General features: G+C 47.9%; 1 protein-coding gene across 2 annotated transcripts in view; it reads left to right on the top strand.

Annotated features, from left to right (window-relative positions):
* The window catches only part of FNDC1 (fibronectin type III domain containing 1), a 92,609-nt gene that overhangs the window by 23,619 nt on the left and 47,759 nt on the right, over positions 1 to 21,231 (top strand). For both annotated transcript variants that reach the window (XM_066372916.1, XM_066372915.1), the window contains exons 2-4: positions 5,995 to 6,189; positions 8,412 to 8,498; positions 8,931 to 8,999. In XM_066372916.1, the coding sequence (XP_066229013.1) occupies positions 5,995 to 6,189; positions 8,412 to 8,498; positions 8,931 to 8,999 (351 nt within the window). The remainder of the gene's footprint in view (positions 1 to 5,994; positions 6,190 to 8,411; positions 8,499 to 8,930; positions 9,000 to 21,231) is intronic.

Here is a 21,231-nt window from a genome sequence, read left to right as displayed (position 1 = left end):
GAGGTAGGGCATGAGTCTCTGAGCAGATCTGTATCTAAAGCCTTCAGGAGCAGGGAGAGCTTTGGTTTCAGTTTTTCGGAATCTGACATTCATCTTGACCTGTAGACAATTCCTCCTGGGCCCCAGACTCCCAGAGGGTCCTCGGGACTGAGATAGGACACTGGGAAGCTGTTCGGATCAGCAGCTGCAGGGGTCCTGGCCAGTGGGCATGTGTGTTTCCTCACACAGTCTTTTTAAAAAGTTGAAATAATCACCAACTAGTATAAAATCGGGAGATTCCATACAAAAAAAAATCAGGATTTCTAGCTTCTTAGAACCACCCTCCACCCCCAGAATATTGGACAATACGACTCCTCAATTTCATTTGTCAACAGGTACCCCCAAACTAAATTGTGCCTTAGATGGAGTGCACACTCCTTGATATACTTCTCACAAAAATTAGGGGGTGTTCTATTGCTTCACATTCATTTTGAAAATATCCCCTAATTTCTGAGTGGTGGTGTCTTGGTCTTTCTGGTCCTTAGTGCTTGGTTTGGAGATCCTGGGTTGACCTCCTTTGTCTAAATCGTCCTAACATTCTTTTTCTTGAATCCATCAGCATTTTAAGTGAGTGCCAGGTATGTGGTTACACTGGGTGCCAAGAGAAATGCCCGATTGGGAAGATGAGGGAGGGGCAAGTGAGGGACTGTGCCCCCATCTACCATGAGGAATGGCCTTGAAAAGCTTGGTCAGGCCAGGCTGGCCTTGGGGACCTAGCTTTGGACTCGGGCTTCTGGGGACAATTGTCAGCCCTGGTGAATCACCGGAGGCCACTCTGTAGAAGCTGCAGGTCCTCTGAGGACAGACACTGCAGAGGCATTGGAGCCCTGAGTAGACACGGACCCTGAGTTGACCCTTGGACCTAAATGTCCTGCTTGGATCAAACCTGGAGTTTGGAGCTCGGTCCAGCGAACACTCTTGATGCACACTGTGCCCTAATGTCCCATTCCCAAGCAGATCAGTAGAGGTCTCATGGGAGCCATGGCGTGACGCTCTCTAAGCCTGGCCATTGCCAGGTATCTGAAGCATCACCAGAACATCATTTTGTTACTCGGTACCTGGCACAATATTCCTGAATCTGAATAGAGGTCACTGGTATGAAGCATAGAGGGACTTTGTCACAGTATGCAATGGTAGACTCACTGGTTTCCTTCTGTCTGGGGCACCTTGGCATCTGTCTCCGTTCAGAGACAGCCTTGAATGTGGAGAGATGGGGGAGGACACAGACAGGAAATTCTTGCCACTTCACCTAAACTCCCTTCGGCTGCAGCTGAAGCTCATTTGCTCACTTTGCGTCCCGTGGAGGTGAAATCACAGCTTGTCATGGCCCTGCCCTGCCAGACACGCTCTGTGACCAACCTCCCAGCATTCCCTCTGTCGGGCCATTTACCTCCTGTGGCATTGACTCTGGGCTTGTCCTTTTCCTCTTCAGAGAGGCAGTTCATGGGCTAGAGCGCACTGGGGGACGCACTGGTGTCATCCTCAGAGGAGAATGCCGAGTGCTACCGCAGAGTCATAGCCTTCCTTTATCTAGCAGTGAGGCAGGCTGTGGCCAGTGTCCCAGCACACGTAGGCATAAATAAGGAGCCACTCTGTCGTGACCAGAATGTGGACCCTGCCACACAGAGCCCGGAATGCAGCCCGCAGACCCCAAGACCCACTTCAGCCTCCTGATGCCTTTACTTCACATGGAAGGGATGAAGTCATGAGACCTGCGCAGTATGACCAAGAACAGAACACGCTGTCCTGTTTACAGCCCCAAGAATAAGCTTTTGTAATCCAGCTTCCCGCAGCTCGACCTGTGCCTGCCTGGATCGGTTGTTCCCAGGTAGACGCTCATGTGACGAATTCACTCATACCTCAGGAATGGGGGGTGGGGGACGTCTGGCTGAGGCCGGACCGCGGACAAGAGTGCCTCCTATCTGGCCTTCCTCTTCTTGTCCCATTCTGCTCTGAGCAAGGCATGGACGACATTCACTAGGAAGCATCCGTCATGACATCGTTCTTAAATATCAGAGCCATTGGGAATCCAGGGGAAGAAACGACCTCCTGCATGTCACGGTCGTGTCTTCTTAACTGGTCCAGCTGGAGTGAGCTGGGGGTCGGGTAGGAGGGGGAGGCAGGGGTATACTGGCTCAAGGCCTCTACAGCACCTTCAATTCAGAACAGACCATACAAGGAGACTGACCCTAAGGTGGCCATGAACGTATGATTTCAAGGCTCCCCAAAGGCCTTTGTGTTCAAAATCGACCTTCATTTGGTTAGCTCCATAAGGCCTAAAACGTCACTGTTGGGAAGTCATTCCTCTAAGGTTTTGTCGTAAGAATGCTGGTATCCTTGAGAAAGCATGTCAGTCACTTACTCCAATTCCCCCGGTGGGGGGGAGGGGGAGGACCCTGCGTGGGGAGAGGAGTGTCCCCCAGACAGGAACACGGCGTGGGAAGGCAGGGCGGACTGTAGAGGAAATGGTTAACACAACCACGGAGGCTTCACAGTTTGGTTTAGGATAGCAGTGGCTTCCTAGATTAATTGATTTTCTGTGAATGTGGTCATCGGTCCTTCCTGAGCAAGGACAGGGACGGAAGGGCTGGGAGTTGTGGGAAGACTGGCGTAGAGCTGGACAGAGCAGCCTTGGCCTCTGCCCACAGTCTGGCACAGCGGTGAGGGTCTGGGCAGAGCTGGACGGAGCAGCCTTGGCCTCTGGCCGCAGTCTGGTGCAGCGGTGAGGGTCTGGGCAGAGCTGGACGGAGCAGCCTTGGCCTCTGGCTGCAGTCATGCGCAGCGGTGAGGGTCTGGGCAGAGCTGGACGGAGCAGCCTTGGCCTCTGGCTGCAGTCCGGTGCAGCGGTGAGGGTCTGGGCAGAGCTGGACGGAGCAGCCTTGGCCTCTGGCTGCAGTCCGGTGCAGCGGTGAGGGTCTGGGCAGAGCTGGACGGAGCAGCCTTGGCCTCTGGCTGCAGTCCGGTGCAGCGGTGAGGGTCTGGGCAGAGCTGGACGGAGCAGCCTTGGCCTCTGGCTGCAGTCCGGTGCAGCGGTGAGGGTCTGGGCAGAGCTGGACAGAGCAGCCTTGGCCTCTGGCTGCAGTCTGGTGCAGCGGTGAGGGTCTGGGCAGAGCTGGACGGAGCAGCCTTGGCCTCTGGCTGCAGTCCGGTGCAGCGCGAGGGTCTGGGCAGTCCTCACCGGGCTCTCCGGCCCTGCCTTCCCCACCTGCGGCGTCCAAGTGTGTGTGCTGCGAGCACCTCCTGCAGTGTGTGCCCGGACCTGGGTGGCAGGTGGCGGACACGCAATGCGACCTCTTTTCTTGCCCATTTCACTTGCCCGCCCGTTTCCATGTGCTGAGAGTCGTTTCCACCATCTGGCTCGCAGGCACCTGTCAGGTTGAGACACTGCCTGATGGTGCTTGCTCACTGGCAAGGGGAGAACAAACAGACGCGTGTGTGGACACACACAGGGCCTGATGACTAAGCGGACAGCCATTAGGCCTTGGCAACCCCACAGTACTTGCTCCTTGCCCTCTTTTCTTTCTTTGTCTCACGGCAGCCCCGTGAAGGGGCTGTCTCTCCTCACTGTGGCTGATGCCGCCATCTGCGTGTGGATTCTCGTGTGAGTTAGAAATGTTCTACGTCGTGTCCAAGGACAGATGCAAAGCACTGCAGGGAAGAACGCTGAGTGTGTTTATAAGAGGTTCTTCTTTCCAGATGTCGGTAATGAGAGTAGCTGGTACTGACTGAGTCACAAGTGCCCGGTAGAAGGCGTGAGGGTGTTGGGGTTTCACGGGTCTCGCCCTGCAGACGGTGCTTCCAGGATCAGACTTTTCCTAGGGAGACTCGGACGTGAACCGGAGAGGAAAGCGTGACTCCCACAGTCCCCGTTTCCTCCCTCGGGAGAGTTGCCCACCCGTGCGTGGGTTTCCCTGTGTGGCGTCCGAGACCGCCCCGTCTCCAGTGTCTGGGTGGGTGTGAGGCCTCGGATTCCTGGAACGACTTCTGCTGTGTCGGGAGACAGGGCTGCATCGAGGAAAAGTTAGTCGACAAGCTGGCAAAGGAGGAGGAGAGGTTTTTGTAGTGAAAGCCTCAGGAGACGCACAGGGAACTGAGGAAGGGGAACCCCGGTCCCCGGCCCCCCCGCAAAGGAAATCCTGATGTTTCCCGCAGGCGAGGAAGGGTGACGAGAGCGATCGATGGCAGCCGTGACCGCTAACGTGACGTGCCCAGAAACTCACCGGTGTGCCGTCTTCGCGGTCCCCTTAACCAGACTGCCCAGCTCGCAGCGGGTGTCCCGGTCCGAGACCTTTCCCACCACGGATCGGTTCGCTGGACCCGCACCCCTGAACCGCTGTGCGGGTCTCCATCCACGCCCATAGCCCGCTTTCCTCTCCAAAGTGGACTTTCTTTCCCAAACGGCTTTGAAACAAACATTTTCATACTTAAAAAAATAATTCCTTGCCCTGGCCGGTTGGCTCAGCGGTAGAGCGTCGGCCTAGCGTGCGGAGGACCCGGGTTCGATTCCCGGTCAGGGCACACAGGAGAAGCGCCCATTGGCTTCTCCACCCCTCCGCCGCGCCTTCCTCTCTGTCTCTCTCTTCCCCTCCCGCAGCCAAGGCTCCATTGGAGCAAAGATGGCCCGGGCGCTGGGGATGGCTCCTTGGCCTCTGCCCCAGGCACTAGAGTGGCTCTGGTCGCAACATGGCGACGCCCAGGATGGGCAGAGCATCGCCCCCTGGTGGGCAGAGCGTCGCCCCATGGTGGGCGTGCCGGGTGGATCCCGGTCGGGCGCATGCGGGAGTCTGTCTGACTGTCTCTCCCTGTTTCCAAGCTTCAGAAAAATGAAAAAAAAAAAAAAAAAAATTCCTTGAGTTTCTCTAGCAGGGTCGTAAGCGTTCTCTCCTTTTCTAACTGTTTTTCCCTCGAGGCGGTCGGGCAGTTTGGGGAAGGATAAGTGACGGATGTTAGAATCAGCCGTACTTAATTCTGGGCAGAGTTTTCATTCAGTATGAAAATCACATACTAACCAATCTATGTGTCATCACGAAACACTCTCCCTTCCCTTTCTTCTCCTGTGAGTGTCCGTGTTCATTTTCCTTGCTGTTACTAAGTTTAAAGGGTTCTGGGTGTTTTTCACTCCCACCCCACCCTCGAGAAAGCCTTGCACCACTAAATAATCAGTTCCAGATCCCAATGTGTCCCCAATGTGACTGTTGTATGACTCTTTGGCATACACGTATATCATGTTCCCCTGTAACTTCGGTTCTGTGATATGTTTCACTTTGATTATTTTTGAAAACCAAGAATGCTTTTTTAGAACCTCAGAGCTGAAGATAAAAATTTAACTGTGCTTCTTAATAACTTTGTTTTTCTTCTTCTGGGACAAAACAAGGGAACATTTAAATTAGCTGCCTGCGGGTCAAACCACAGGTTCACCTGCCCTTTAAGGTGCCGATGGGTGTCTGGCCCGTTGTCGTTGTGGAAATGAACGCTCTGCTGCGTCATGGGGGACACGACGGACGCTCTGCCTGCTTAGGAGCGTTTCATGTTGTTCTCCTCAGAGGTGATTTATAGATGGTCCCCCTGTGCCATGCAGAATACTAAGGACTTGTTTGATGCATGAATGCCTCTGGAGAACATATCAAACTACTAATTTGTCATTCTTGCACTGGCAAGGCAGCCTGATCAAACCAGAGAGGATGCCCAGAGTGTATTTTGATTTGTTTCACTTTGCATTTAAATTTACCACCCACAGTTATCCAAAACACATGAAAGCCTGTGGGTTTGGTGTGTTTGTTTTGCTGTCATACTGTAACGATGTCCAACCACGACTGTGCTTACAGTCCTCGGGATCAGATTAAAAGCCATCTGCTCTTTTGCTAACAATATCAGAGAACATTGGATAAAAATAAAAAAAAAATCATTTTCCCAATCTGCCATTCCCCTAAGTTGATAGTTGCGCTGTTTGCATAGCTGACCACCCACTGAAGCCAAGGCATGTGAAACTGCTGTCCACTAAAACGGGCCTGAAGGTCACGTGGGACCCACCCAAAGATGCTACCAGTAGGCCCGTGGAGCATTACAACATTGCCTATGGGAAGTCACTGAAAAGTCTTAAATACATCAAGGTGAATGCGGAGACACAATCTTTCCTTATTGAGGACGTGGGTAAGTGACACCCTGGTCTTGTTCCCTGTGTTCCCAGTTTCAGTCGTGAGATGACTGTTTGCGAGACAAAGGGTGGCCGGGCCCACGTGGCTCCTGGGGACTGGGGAGCCAAGGTCATGAGTCTGCTGCTTAACAGCCTTCGTCCCGCCGACGGGCTTTCCCGCCTGCCTTAGAACTCCCCTGTTCCTGGATCTCTCTCCAGACTGACGTCGGAAACAATTCTTTAGTTTCCGAATGTGTTGGTTTGTCTCATAGACCCTTGACTACTGGGCCACTTTGTAGTCTAACCCTGAGATTTCTCATTTATGAACCCATCTTTTAATTAGGGATTACTCAAATATCACGTCCTTGTCAAGGTGTACGTGGCATACATGCTTAGCTACATGTGGTTCAAAGATGGAACATTCCCCCCCAAGCACTTCCGTTCTGGAAGTTTGGAGTATTTTAACTTTTGCCCAAACATACTGTTTCATACGTGCAGGTGGAGAGGTTTGGGACCTGGGCTTTGGGTGGCCTCCTGGGGGTCCCCTGTCTCCTGCTTGTTTGAGCCCAGGAGGCTGAAACCCCGTTTCCTCAACAATCACCGCATGGTCCAGCCTCAAGCTGCCCCACGAGGAAGCGACAGTGGTCGTCCCATGCGACACCCAGGTCCCCTCGCGCCATGCTAGCGTCTGCCACCTTCCCTCAGTGGGTCAGAACCGAGGCGGCTGCAGCTCCTTCTCCGTCTCCGAGTTAGAACGTTAGGCTTTCCGAGTAGCAGGGCAGGAAGTGCACAGAAGGAGGGTCACGGGGGCCCGGTTCCCCGCCTCCTGGCTCCAGCCGAACTCTCCTGTCTCTGAGTCTCTTCCCCATCCCGATGGGCCCACAGGGTCCGACTGTGGGGTGAACTGGAGGTTCTATTGGGCCAAAGGCACGAGCCAGGGCTACGTTCACTTGTCCAGAGCTGGGGTGGTTGTGACTGCTGCAGAGGACACGCGTGCAGGAGACAGCCTGAGAGCTCCCTGAAAGGTAGTGTCTCCCAACAGCTCTGCTGAGCTAACTCACCGGGAGGCGGAGACATGTGGGCTACATCTCCCCAGAAGACAAATCCGCTCCTAGCGAAGAGAGAAACGGCCTGGCAAAGTCTAGTTTGACGTTCTGTCTGAAACCGAAGCCTTTCCCAGTCAGGCCACCAGGCCCTGCCATAGTCAGACAGAAGTCCTAACAGTCTCGAGCACCGCAGCTGTCCCAGACGGTATCGGCCCTGCCGCCGGGTCGCCGGGCCTCTGGCTCGGGAACCGAAGTCCGCTAGAGGAGCACTCTCGCTCGGGGTGGACTCGCCAGCACCGCCTTGCACAGAACTCACGCTCCCCTCAAACGCCTGCCCCTCAAACACCTGCCAACCCTCATCTCCTCAAGGGGCCCGCACCTCCACTCACCTTTTCCTAAGATGATCATTCCTTTGGAGGAAAACCAGCACCAGTCGAGTTTTGCTTTTTAAAGTGGCAAGTTTCGGGGTGTACTCACCTTGTAACCTGGGGTCTTGGTTTCCTCTCGCACCCCAACAATGTCAGGAGCTCAGCCAAAGAGACCGCATCGCTATTTGACCTGGACCCCAAAATTCAAGCCAGAAAATAAAGCCCAGTTATTTCCAGATTATTAACATTTTGTAGATTCCAGGAAATATTTTTTTCTAGATATTTGTTGGAAGAGTCCAACACGCAGACTTAGTAAGGGGAACATTTTACTGTGGGAAGGAGAAAAATTCTTGAAGTATTAGTTATTGCAGTGAAGATTTCCCACATGCTAAATTTTGTGTTACATTGACATCTTCTAATTATTTTTTGAAGATTTTCATTTGGAGCTGTTATTTGTAGTTATGGACACTGTAGGTTAAAGCATCTATTTAGTGGACACTGTGTTCCTATTTCTTACACTGATTTCACATGAAAAAACTTAGAAGCTTTTTTAGTTGACCTCTCACGAAAGCAGGTGTATTTCACATGCCATGTCCTTTGTACTAAATATTCATTTTTGTGTTCTTTGCTCAGGTGCATTTCAGTGGCAGGGGAGGGATGTTAGCATTTTAATGAAAAGAAAAAGAGAGAAAGCGATAGTGAGACTTGTCACTGAATTTAAATTTTTATATTTGGTTGTAACTGGTAATAAGGAAGACGTTAGCGAATCAAACTGTCACTCTTGGCGATTTGAAACGGTGGCTTGACGTGAACCGTGTGTTTCAGAGCCGGGGGTAGTGTACTTTGTGCTGGTTACTGCAGAAAACTACAGTGGAGTGAGCCGTCCTGTTTACAGAGCTGAGAGCCTGCCCGGTAAGTCTGACCCAGAATCGGAGGCTGTCCTTCTGTTACTTGGATTGGGAGAAACATCTCTCCTTGCTTCTCTAGGCCAGGACAAGTTTAGAATCATTAAAGAGTTCCTGAACAAAAAGTTTTGTTAGACTTGCAGAGCAAGCTAGACAACTGAAGGCCAGGAAAGGTTTGCCCCTTCTTTTAAAGTTGTTTAATGTAGGCCGTTAGCGTTTTGTTTTAACTGTCTGAGTACTCACTAGAGTAAGCCACGTGCAAGAGACTGAAGGGATGAGTTGTCCATACAGCTTAGGAGCTGAGTCACTAACATGGCCCGAGCCGATCCCTGTGAAGCTTGTCGAAAAGGCTCCTTAAAGATTTGTTAGGGATGTTCTGACATGTGGGGAATCCTCTAGTCCTCATTTCTAACTATCAGGTTGCATTTTCCTAATTTAGGAGGTGAATGGATCAAGATTGATGGTTTTCCCATTAAGGGTCCAGGACCATTTAATGAAACCGTCACAGGTAGTATTCTGCTCCTTCGGTTCATGTCTTCACTGAAGCACCGTCTCGCAAGAGGGTCGTGCTTCTGTCACACCCATGTGCTCACAAACCTTCATCCAGTCCCCATCGCTACACTAACACACATGCCGCTCAGTGTTGGTCGATCTGCTGGGCACCTGGTGGACCCGACTGCAGCTGGTGTTGCTCATTTCTCACTGTTCTTTCGTGGTCTGGTGTGGGGACGTGTCTGTGTCTGCACCTGGGGGCTCTGCTGGGCTGTTTCACAGGCAAATATGGCGGCTGGGATGGCAGTGTTAGCCTAATGAGGATGTCTGCAGCTCGTTCACCTGTGGCTGGCGTAACCGACGGGGACCCACCCAACGGTGGCTTTTATTGGCTAATCCACTGCACCATGTCTTCCTTTCTTAAAACCATGGATATTTGGGGATATACGAGATTACCTGCCTTCCATCTCTGCTCCATATTTGTATATGTGTGTGTTACCATTTGGCTGTTGATGTTGTCCAGTGTATTGTTTTACTTGTTGAGAGAAGTGCTGACATTTCTGTGTGTTCCTGGAATATCTTTAACTAATAGTAAAAAACGCAAAATGAATGCACTTATTTTAGGGTGCGTTGGCTACTCTCCCAAGTCAATAATAGGGAGAGGAGCTGGGTTTTATTTTCATGAGCCATATTTTTAAATTCATCCATCTTGCATTCTTGTTGAAAGGAAGGTGAGTATGTTGGCAATGATGAATCTAATCTACTTCTCAGATCAGATTTGTTGTGTATAGGCAGTGGTCAAAGTCCTTTCATGTGAAGAGGGAGGGAAGAACAAGACAAGCAGGAAAGGAAACTGGCTTTGGAGAAAAGATATGTTCTTATTCAAAAATGGTGGACTTCAGGTGGCCCTGGGGTGTTGTGATGGAGACGTCTGTAGGCAAATGGGGATGAGGGTGCAAGCTGAGCAAGGCCAGAGGTAAACATGGGGCTAGGAGTCACGCTGTGGGGTGAGAACTGAAGAGAGTTGAGGTAGAGAGAGTCCAGGAGAGGGCAGGGATCGGGAGAGAGGAGTAGAGGGCTGGGAGCGAACCTTGGAAGGCACCAACGGGAACAGAGTCAAGAAGGCAGTACACCAGCCAGGGAGCAAAACAGGACACGAAGTTTATTTCAGAGGCTGTCTACCCTTGAAGACACACATGTGAACATTCACAAAGACACATAAATCTCTTGCTGATATACGTACTGCGCCTGGCGTCTGAACTTTACGTTTTGTATTTTAAGTGACCATTTCATCTTTATCATCTTCCTGATAAGTTTTTTTAATGACTGTCATTTTAGAACAAGCAATTTTCTTGCTTTTCCTTAATTGATTTTGTATGCCTTCTTTAATAGAAAGGTGTGTGTGTGTGTGTGTGTGAGTGAGCAGGGGTGACAGGAAGCCTGGAAACGGGGCATCAGAGACAGTGATGTCCCACTCTGGGTTGGTTTTGCAGGCTGTGAAAGTACTTCCCCTCTCTCTGCAGCAGCCTCCGCAGGCCCTCTGCTGTAGTACAGGACACTGCACTTGTCATGTATTATGATAAAAAAGATACTGGGAGAAATTGCTAGTTGAAACCGTTTGCAACATAGGATAAAAAGCAGATTTATTTTTTTTAAAAGAACGAATAAATTTGGTTACTGTGCTCCAGAAAAATTATTACATTTATTGATAATTTTAAAATAAGACTAATGTGTGAGAAACAGTTAGTGATAAACATGTATCTAGGTTTGTTTGTTTTTTTTGTATTTTTCCAAAGTGAGAAGCAGGGGGGAGGCAGTCAGACAGACTCCTGCATGCACCCAACCGGGATCCACCTGGCATGCCCACCAGGGGGCGATGCTCTGCCCATCTGCGCATTGCTTCATTGTGGCCGTGGCCATTCTAGTGCCTGAGGCAGAGGCCATGGAGTCGTCCTCAGCTCCCGGGCCAACTTTGCTCCAATGGAGCCCTGGCTGTGGGAGAGGAAGAGAGAGACAGAGAGGAAGGAGAGAGGGAAGAGTGGAGAAGAAGATGAGCACTTCTCCTGTGTGCCCTGACCAAGAATTGAACCTGGGACTTCCACATGCTGGGTTGATGCTCTACCACTGAGCCAACCGGCCAGGGACCTATCTATGCTTTTTATGGAGCTTGGAAATGTGTTTTGCTCTTACTGTGAGGATGTAATAATCCTGTCAAGGGAAAGAAGGATTCTCCTCCACCCCATGTGTCTTCACTCACAGGAAGGGATTTGTCCTGAAATGTAGACTTTGGCATCAGCACCTGGTGGAAGGCCCCAAGAGTTTGCTTTAGTGCTTTGACTGTTAACACCTCAGTTTTTCCAGGGTTTTATTGGGAATCAGAGGAAAAGCCATTCTGAAATAGTGGTTACAGTTCAAATTCCAGAAAGCCCTGTTTTGCTGGCTGAGACTATCTTGACCTCATTGTCTTTACTTAAAGATATAGGACTTTGTTTGATCCACTCACTCAGCACCTGCGGGTTTCCAGGCTCAGGTCTAGGTGCTAGAGATACAATGGTGACCACGATGCACAAGGGCTTGCCCGAATGTAGACTCTAGTCTAGTGTGCAACAAAGGCGATGAGCATGTTAGCAAAAAGTAATGCAAATAATCTGTGTTGTTTTGCTGGGGTTGCTGTAGCAAAATGCCATGGACTGGTTGGCTTCGATGATAGAGATTTATGTTCTCACTGTTTGGAAGCTGCCAGCCCAAGGTCAAGGTGTCAGTAGGTTTGATGTCTCCTAGGGTTACTCTTTTTGCTTTGCAGATACCCGCCTTCTTTCTGTATCCTCACATGGCTTGTCTTCGTGAGGCACACGTCCTTGGTGTCTTTGTGTGTTCAAATTTCCTCTTCTCAAGGGGATGGGATCAAAGAAGGTGAAGGGACTAGCTAAAGTCCCATATATATAATGCATATACACAGACAACAGAGTAGCAATAGCCAGAGGGAAAGTGGGGGTCGGCTTAGGGGGAGGGGAAACAAAGGAGGGGAAATGGGTGTGGAAAGACACTTGGCATGGGGGGGACCTGATGCAGTGTGTAGCGGGTGTTATACTGAGTGGGACACTTGAAACCGTGTCAACACAATAAATGAAAAATAACACAAATTTCCTCTTCTCATAAAAACACCTGTCAGCTTGGATTAGGGGTGAACCCTAAAGGCTCCATTGAACTTCATCGCCTCTTAAAATACCCACGATCAGGGTAATGGTGGTGTAAGAGAGACCCTTGATCTCTCCTGTTGACATTTTAACAAATTAAATAGCTATCATGAGTGAAAGAACCCCATCTGGGCTTACAGGACTGCCTGAAAAGATCCCCAGGTGAATCCACTAAAGGCGGGAAGGGTTGAGAAGGTGGCTGAAGAGAAGACGCACTCATGGTTGGCTCTGGAGAGGAGAGAAACCCGGAGTGACTGGGTCATCTTCCAGAGAGATAATAAACCAAAACTGCAGCAGAAGGAGGGGTCACAGCCAGCATTCCCGTGGTTTTCTGGCAGCCTGCACTTGGCACAGAGACAGAGAAAACCAAAGTGCAGCCACCCAGCTTCCCAGATCCCATCTCCCTCCCCTCACGGGTATGGAGAGCTAGAGAGACTTACTTAAAAGCTAGTTCTCCAGAGTCACCTTCTCCCCTGAAGAACACAGGTGTTCCATGTCTGGTTCCTTGGTCTGATAGGATGTGGGGAGGAGGGCCTGGAGGCCTGAGATTGCCATTGCTAAAGCTGTAAAGCCGTATGCTCTCACAACACACCACGTCCATCATCGTGACGGCAGTTCCACCTACATCATTGTGACAGCAACATCTCAGCAGAGGTCAGCCCAGGAATTTCACACAGATCAAGCTTGTAATACAGCACCACCTGCTGGAAGAAAACAGAAAACCTCTCAAAACTGAAATCTTTTTTCTTTTGAATTTTATGCTTTAACTTTTATCATTTTTATTCTTATTCTTTTGTGGGTAGTTTGTTTGCTTTTAAGTTTTCATTTTTTAATTTTGGATCTTTGCTTTTCTGTGGTTTTTATTTTTTACTTTTCATTATTTTAAAAATATTTCTATTTTTAATTGTATTTTTGTTTTTACTCTTTTTAGTTGTTTTTTGCTAGCTTTCTTAACAATACCACTCTCAAATGCCATAAAGGAAGAATAAAATAAGTATACAGGAAAGAGACACAGTTCAGAAAGAAAATGAAAAGCCTCCAGATAGCAATCTCAATCACATGGAAACCTTGGAGTTAAATATTAAGAACTCAAAACTGAAGTTCTGAAAATATTCAATAAGATGCAAGAAAACACTAATAGGTAATTCAATGAGTTCAGAAAAACAAATTAATAAACAAAATGAGTACTTCACCAAGGGGAATGAAAGTTAAAAAATAGAGATGAAGAACCCAATACAAGAATTGAAAAATAAGGTAGAAAGTTTAGCTAATAGAACCAGCCAGATAGAGGAGAGGATCAGTGACATCAAAGACAGGCAACTAGAGATGCTACAGAGAGAAGAATAGAGAGATTCATGAATTTAAAAAAATTGATAGAGATCTACAAGAATTGTATGACTTCATCAGAAAGAACAATATAGAATAAGAAGAAGAAGAGAGGGAGAAGGGAATGGAGAGTCTTTTCAAACAAATAATTGATTAAAACTTTCCAAGCCTATGGAAAGATTTAGAGCCTCAAATCCAAGAAGCAAACAGAACACGAAATTACCTCAACCCAAACCTCAAGGCACATCATAATAAAATTGTCAAAAATCAATGACAAAGAAAGAATCCTCAAGACAGCTAGGGAAAAGAACATGACATATAAAGGAAGGCCCATTGGGTTTTCATCAGACTTCTCAGCAGGGATGCCACAAGCCAGAAGAGAGTGGACCCAAACATTCAAAGTACTGAAAGAGAGGAGTTACCAGCCAAGAATGCTATATCCATTAAAGTTATCCTTCAAATATGAAGGAAGGAGAAATAAAAACTTTTCCAGACATACAGAAGCTGTGGGAATTTATCACCAGAAAACCCCCACTGCCGGAAATACTCAAGGGGGTTATTCTACCGGAATCAAAGAAAACAAAACAAAACAAAACTATAAGTAAAAGCTCCAACAAGGTTACAATAAAACAAGGATAATCTGTGATAATAATAACATAAAAGGGGAGAGTAGAAAGATCTGTAGTAGCAAAGGAGGATGGAGTGCAGAAGCACTAATAAGAAAAAGGACCCTTGTACCTATGGTCATTTTTCTCTTAATAACCTAATGGTATCCACTCATGAAAAAAAATATTGAAACACATAGTATAAAAAAAGAAGAAATGGGAAAGAAGTATGGAATACCACCAAACAAAAACTGACAAACACAAAAGAGAAGAACCAAAGGAGATACAGAACTACCAGAAACAAAAAATAAAATGGCTATAGGAAATCCTCAGGTGTCAATAATTACAATGTAAATGGACTGAACTCACCAATAAAGAGGCATAGAGTAGGAGATTGGATCAAAAAGCAAAATCCAACTGTACACTGCCTTCAAGAAACATATCTATGCTACAAGGACAACAGTAGAGTCAAGGACAATGATTTTCTTAGCAAATAATACCCCCCAAAAAAACAGGTATAGCCATACTAATATCTGACAATGCTGACTTCAATACAAAAAAGGTAATAAGAAACAAAGATGGGCATTTAATAATGATAAAGGGGTGCTATATCAAGAAGACATAACACTTCTTAATAAATATGCACCAAATCAGGGAGCACAAAAATATTTAAGACATCTACCAACTGATCTAAAAATCAAAACAGACAAAAACACAATCATACTTGGAGATCTTAACATACCACTAAAGGCTTTAGATAGATCATCCAAACAGAAAATCAATAAAGAAATATCAGGCCCTGGCTGGTTGGCTCAGTGGTAGAGCATCAACCTGGTGTGCAGGAGTCCCAGGTTCGATTCCTGGCCAGGGCACACAGGAGAAGCGCCCATCTGCTTCTCCACCCTTCCCCCTCTCCTTCCTCTCTGTCTCTCTCTTCCCCTCCCACAGCCAAGGCTCCATCGGGAGTAAAGTTTGCCCAAGCGCTGAGGATGGCTCCAAGGCCTCTGCCTCAGGCGCTAGAATGGCCCTGGTTGCAACAGAGCAATGCCCTAGATGGGCAGAGCATCGCCCCCTGGTGGGCATGCTGGATGGATCCCGGTTGGGCACATGCGGGAGTCTGTCTGACTGCCTCCCCATTTCCAACTTCAGAAAAATACAAAAAAAAAAAAAAGAAATATCGGCCTTAAACAACACACCAGGCCAAATGGACATAATAGGCATTTATAGGACATTTCATCACAGAACATCAGATTAAACATTTTTTTCCAGTGTGCATGGAACATTCTCAAGGTTAAACCATATTATGGGTCACAAAACTAACCTCAAAAAATTTAGGAAGACTGAAATTATACCAAGCATATTCTCTGACCATAAGGCTTTGAAATTAGATTTCAACTGCAAAAAGAAAATAAAGAAACCCACAAAAAATGTGGAAATTAAACAACATACATCTAAAGAATGACTGGGTCAAAGAAGAAATAAAAGCGGAGATCAAAAGATATATACAGACAAATGAGAATGACAATATGACATACCAAAACTTCTGGGATGTAGTGAAAGCAGTAATAAGAGGGAAGTTTATATCATTACAGGCTTATGTCAAGAAACAAAAGAGATCCCAAGAAAAGAACCATAGCATCACAACTTAAAGAACTAGAAGAAGAACAAAGGCAACCTAAAGTCAGCAGAAGAAAGGAAATAGAGCAGAACTAAATGAAACAGAAATTAAAAAAAAATAGAAAAAATTAATACAAGATCTGGTTCTTTGAAAAGATCAATAAAATAGAAAAGCCCTAGGCTAGACTAAGAACAAAAGAGAAAGGACTCATATAAACAAAATCTGAAATGAAAGAGGAGAAATTACCATAGACATCATAGATATACAAAGGATCATACTAGAATACTATGAAAGATTAAATGCCATCAAACTTAAAAATCTAAAAGAAATGGATGAGTTCCTAGAACTATATAATCTTCCTCCAGGGGTCCCCAAACTTTTTTACACAGGGGGCCAGTTCACTGTCCCTCAGACCATTGGAGGGCCACCACATACAGTGCTCCTCTCACTGACCACCAATGAAAGAGGTGCCCCTTCCAGAAGTGCGGCAGGGATGGAAAATGGCCTCAGGGGGCCGCATGCGGCCCACAGGCCATAGTTTGGGGACACCTGTCTAGACTGAGTCACAAAGTATCATAGAAAACCCATAAGCAGGGAGGAAATAGAAATGACTATCAAAATCCTCCCCTCCAAAAAAGTCTAGGACCAGATGGCTACAATAGTGAATTCTACCAAACATTCAAAGAAGATTTGGTACCTATCCTTCTCAAAGTCTTCCAAAAAAAAAAAAAAAAAAAATAGAGCCCTGGCTGGTTGGCTCAGCGGTACAGAGTCGGCCTAGCGTGCAGGAGTCCCGGGTTCGATTCCCGGCCAGGGCACACAGGAGAAGCGCCTATCTGCTTCTCCAACCCTTCCCCTCTCCTTCCTCTCTGTCTCTCTCTTCCCCTCCCACAGCCAAGGCTCCATTGGAGCAAAGATGGCCCCGGGCGCTGAGGATGGCTCTGTGGCCTCTGCCTCAGGCGCTAGAATGGCTCTGGATGCAACAGAGCGATGCCCCAGAAGGGCAGAGCATCGCCCCCTGGTGGGCATGCCGGGTGAATCCTGGTTGGGCGCATGCGGGAGTCTGTCTGACTACCTCCCCATTTCCAGCTTCGGAAAAATGAAAAAAAAGAGAAAAAAAAAATAGAAGACGCTATACTCCCTAACACATTTTATGAGGCCAATATAAGCGTGATACCAAAACCTGGCAAGGACAACACACAAAAAAACTACAGACCAATATCTCTAATGAATACAGATGCAAAAATCCCAAATACTAGCAAATTGAATACAATAATGCATTAAAAAAATAATACATCATGACCAAGTGGGATTTATTCCAGGAGCACAAGGATGGTTCAACATAACATAAATTGATCAATGTAATACACCACCTACATCAACAAAACAAAGGACAAAAATTATATGATCCTATCAATAGATGAAGAAAAGGCACTCAATAAGATACAACATCCATTTGTTTAAAACACTCAATAAAATGGGCATTGAAGGAAAGTACCTCAACATAATAAAGGCCATATAGGACAAACCATCAGCCAATATCATACTAAATGGTGAAAAGGTGAAGGCTTTTCCTCTAAAATCAGGAACAAGACAAAGTTGCCCACTCTCTCCACTCTTATTCAACACAGTACTGGAAGTCCTAGCCAGAGCAACCAGGCAAGAGAAAGAAATAAAAGGCATCCAGATTGGGAAAGAAGTAGTAAAGGTGTCACTTTTTGCAGATGACATGATCCTGTATATAGAAAATTTCAAATACTCCACCCCAAAACTACTAGAAACAATAAACCAATAGTAAAGTTACAGGATACAAAATCAAAATACTGTACAAAAGCCTATGGCTCTCCTATACACTAGCAATGAAACTCCAGAAAATGAATCCCCCCCAAAACCAATTCTGTTTACAACTGCATTAACAACAACAAAATAATCCTAAGAATAAATTTAACAAAGGATGTAAAGGACCTATATACTGAAAACTATAAAACATGATTAAAAGAAACTGAAAAAGACAATGAAATGGAAAAATATTCCATGCTCATGGATTGAAAGAAACAATATAATTAAAATGCCCATAGTACCCAAAGCAATACACAAATTTAACGCAATTCCTATTAAAATTCCAATGTTATTTTTTAAAGAAATAGAACAAAAAAATCACCAGGTTTGAATGGAACCATAAAAAAACAACAACAGAACTCAAGCGATCCTGAGGAAAAAGAATGAAGCTGGAGGTATCATACCTTCCTGACTTCAAATTCTACTTCAGAGCCACAATAATCAAAATAGGGTGGTATTGGCAGAAAAACAGACAGACCGACAGCCACATCCATACAAGCAGTGGTAGAACCTCTTCATTCTTGCTCAGGTGGCAGGGCTTCCCTGGTGTCACTAGTGTAGTGCTGGCCACTGCCTCCAGACGACAGGGCATTTGGCAGCCACCTGCAGCCTGAGTCCTGTGGGTGAAATCAAGGGCACGACGTGTATAGTTTTCACTGATACTCTTAGTACTCCTGGGATCCAAGCCAGCTGCTGGTGACATTCTGGAGGACACCCTGACGCTACCAACGTGCCGGTGGTTCTCACAGCTTCTCAACCCGGGGTTTGCAGAACTTGGGAGAACAGGAGTCCACGAAGGTGCAGGCACACTGGCCACATCCAACGGGAGGGTTTTCTTAATGATCGGTCATTTAAGATATCATTTTTTACTTTAAAACAAACACCAAAATATCATGGCGTAGTCCATAAAATTCAAATGCCACGTTGAGATAAAACTGAGATGATGACTAACTGGCCATGTGCTGGGCTTCTGGGGTAGGGCTCCTTTCTCTACCTGTGAGGGAAGCTTGGCTGGGAGTTCGAGAATTCCTGGTAAGTGGGGAAGAGAATCAGCACTTCGGTGAAACAGAAAGGCGAATAGAACAGAGCGGTGAGATCGAGTGGTCCTGGGATGGCTAGTGGATTCGTGGTGTTCCTGAGACAGCCCTGCTGGGTTTGGTGAACTACGCTTGGGATATAAAAGCTGGCAGCCTTGTGCCCACCTCTGGGGTTGGCCTCAGACCGCACCGTCCCTGTCTATACTCCACGTCCTGGGGCTTCCACTCCACAGTATAGACTTCACCTTGTCACCCTAGAAAGCAGGAAATCAGAGGCTCTGTGAATCCTGGACGGGTCCAGGGAGCAGTTGAAATCCTGAACAGAAGGCACTTAGACTTGTTTGTTTTCAAAGGTAGTTTTAAATGCTTTGTAAAGGCTTCCACAATCTGTAATGTTTTTGGTAACTGGCACTGATGAGCCTGGGGAGATCAAGGTTCTTTTCTCCTGTTTTCTTCTTCCTCCCCCCCCCCCCCCCCATTTAAGACCTTCTCTCTTCTCCCAATCCTTGAAAAGGCAGCAAGAACTTATTAACTCCAGCCGATGGCTGAGGAGGCTGTTCTGGTGTCTCTGAAGGATGGTGAGATGTCGTGCTAATTTTCTCCTTAGTGTCCTGACCTGCTTCCTAGGATGAGTCATTGTCATCAACAAGGGAGTCCCCAAAAGGAGTCACTTACACATGTTTGTATCCTTCCATAATGCCAGGTTGATTAGGGAAGATCTCCCCAATAAACCAATAGTGTCACATGCAGGTTACACAGAAAGAGGGGAGCTTATGTGAGAAAAGTGAGTTGTGCCCTGGCCGGGTGGCTCAGCAGTAGAGCGTCGGCCTGGCGTGCAGGGGACCCGGGTTCGATTCCCGGCCAGGGCACATAGGAGAAGCGCCCATTTGCTTCTCCACCCCCCCCCCTCCTTCCTCTCTGTCTCTCTCTTCCCCTCCCGCAGCCAAGGCTCCATTGGAGCAAAGATGGCCCGGGCGCTGGGGATGGCTCCTTGGCCTCTGCCCCAGGTGCTAGAGTGGCTCTGGTTGCGGCAGAGCGATGCCCCGGAGGGGCAGAGCATCGCCCCCTGGTGGGCAGAGCGTCGCCCCTGGTGGGTGTGCCGGGTGGATCCCGGTCGGGCGCATGTGGGAGTCTGTCTGACTGTCTCTCCCCATTTCCAGCTTCAGAAAAATACAAAAAAAAAAAAGTGAGTTGCAAGTGTTGGCACAAAGTTCCTGTCACTGGTGCATCCGGCGTCTGCAGGTGGAGAGGCAGGCGTTGGTCTCGAGCCAGGCGGCTGCAGTGGCAGCATGCCTCCCGTGGAGTGGAAGTCCTGCAGGGCTGCGAGCCAGGCTCGGGAGTTGGTGGTCGGAGCTCTGAGTTCTTACAGCCCACCAGGGGTAGAGCCCCACTCATACAGGTGTCCTTTCCAGAGTGTCCAAACTTATGGTAAGGGCGTTCCCATTACACCCCATTACCTCAGTCTTGATATAACACTTGACATGACTGTCATGGCTGACAGAGACTCCATACTGGATTGTCAGCGGTGTCCAGAAAGTCCTCTCGGCTTTTGCTCTGTACAGTCAGGCAGCCGGGCTATCGGTGTGGCTGACCAGGGTTCTTCCTCAGATGGTCTTTCCTTGGAGCACTGCAACACAAACACCTTTCAGGGGATGAGTGTGATGAGTGGGTCCCCAGGGGACAAATGGACTGACTTCCCCTGAAGAGCACCAGGCAGGCATTTGGGAACTTAGCTGACATTTTCTGTAAGTGGGTGGCCTGCAGCCCGAAGTCTGGGACACTGATTCCAGGTGCTGCAGGCCAGATCCTTTGCTAGAGGTGTCTGCGAGGCACCAGAGGGCCCTTCCAGAGCACACACCTGCTTATGCCACAATATGGAGGCTGGTGACACAACTCTGCAACGGGCGTGAGCTCCCCAACAAGAGTGACGTGGAGGGAACGTGTGCTGCAGAGCCTCAGACCTGGTTCTGGTGCCAGCTGACTGCCCACCCACTGGGCTTCCAGATTCTCCCTAACCTTTCTGAGCTTTGCTTTCTTTGTCTGTGAGTGCGGTGTCATTGTGTTCCCATGAGGATGTTTGTCAGTTGCCTTCGAGCTGGTAGGGATCCAGTAAATTATGAAGTGGGTGACGTTCTCCAGACCCTACGGCAAACTAAAGAAACGAGACTTTTTCTCCGTATTGTTAAATAGCTGGGTCTACCCAAATCTCCTACAAGAACTCAGTAAGTAGTTAAAAGTATGGGGGTGGCTTATTGGAGACAAAAATGTGGCGTTCAAGAAAGACGTTCGAGTAAGTATTGCAAATAGTGGCGTGTGGAAGCCAAGTCCTGTGCGTCCTCCGCAGGTGTGTCTCGGGAAGGCTGTGTCACAGCTCACTCAGGAAGGAGCCCTTCACAGAGAGAGGTGGGGGAGGCGTTTGCGAGCCTACCATAGAACCCAGTCCTTCAGCTCAGAGTGAGGACAGTGGAGCACATGTCCCAGCTGTGCTCCGGCTATGACCGCTCACTTGTACCCTTTTCCAGCTCGTATTCCCCATTCCACCACCCTTCTCATCCTCATCCGGCCTATTCATCCAAAGTGCACCTGAGCTCCGGAGTCTCGCCTGGCCCAGTACCGGTGGGAGCGG

The sequence above is a fragment of the Saccopteryx leptura genome, chromosome 3 (genome assembly GCF_036850995.1).
Source record: "Saccopteryx leptura isolate mSacLep1 chromosome 3, mSacLep1_pri_phased_curated, whole genome shotgun sequence".
Lineage (NCBI taxonomy): Eukaryota > Metazoa > Chordata > Mammalia > Chiroptera > Emballonuridae > Saccopteryx > Saccopteryx leptura.
This window is presented reverse-complemented; position numbering and strand designations above follow the sequence as displayed.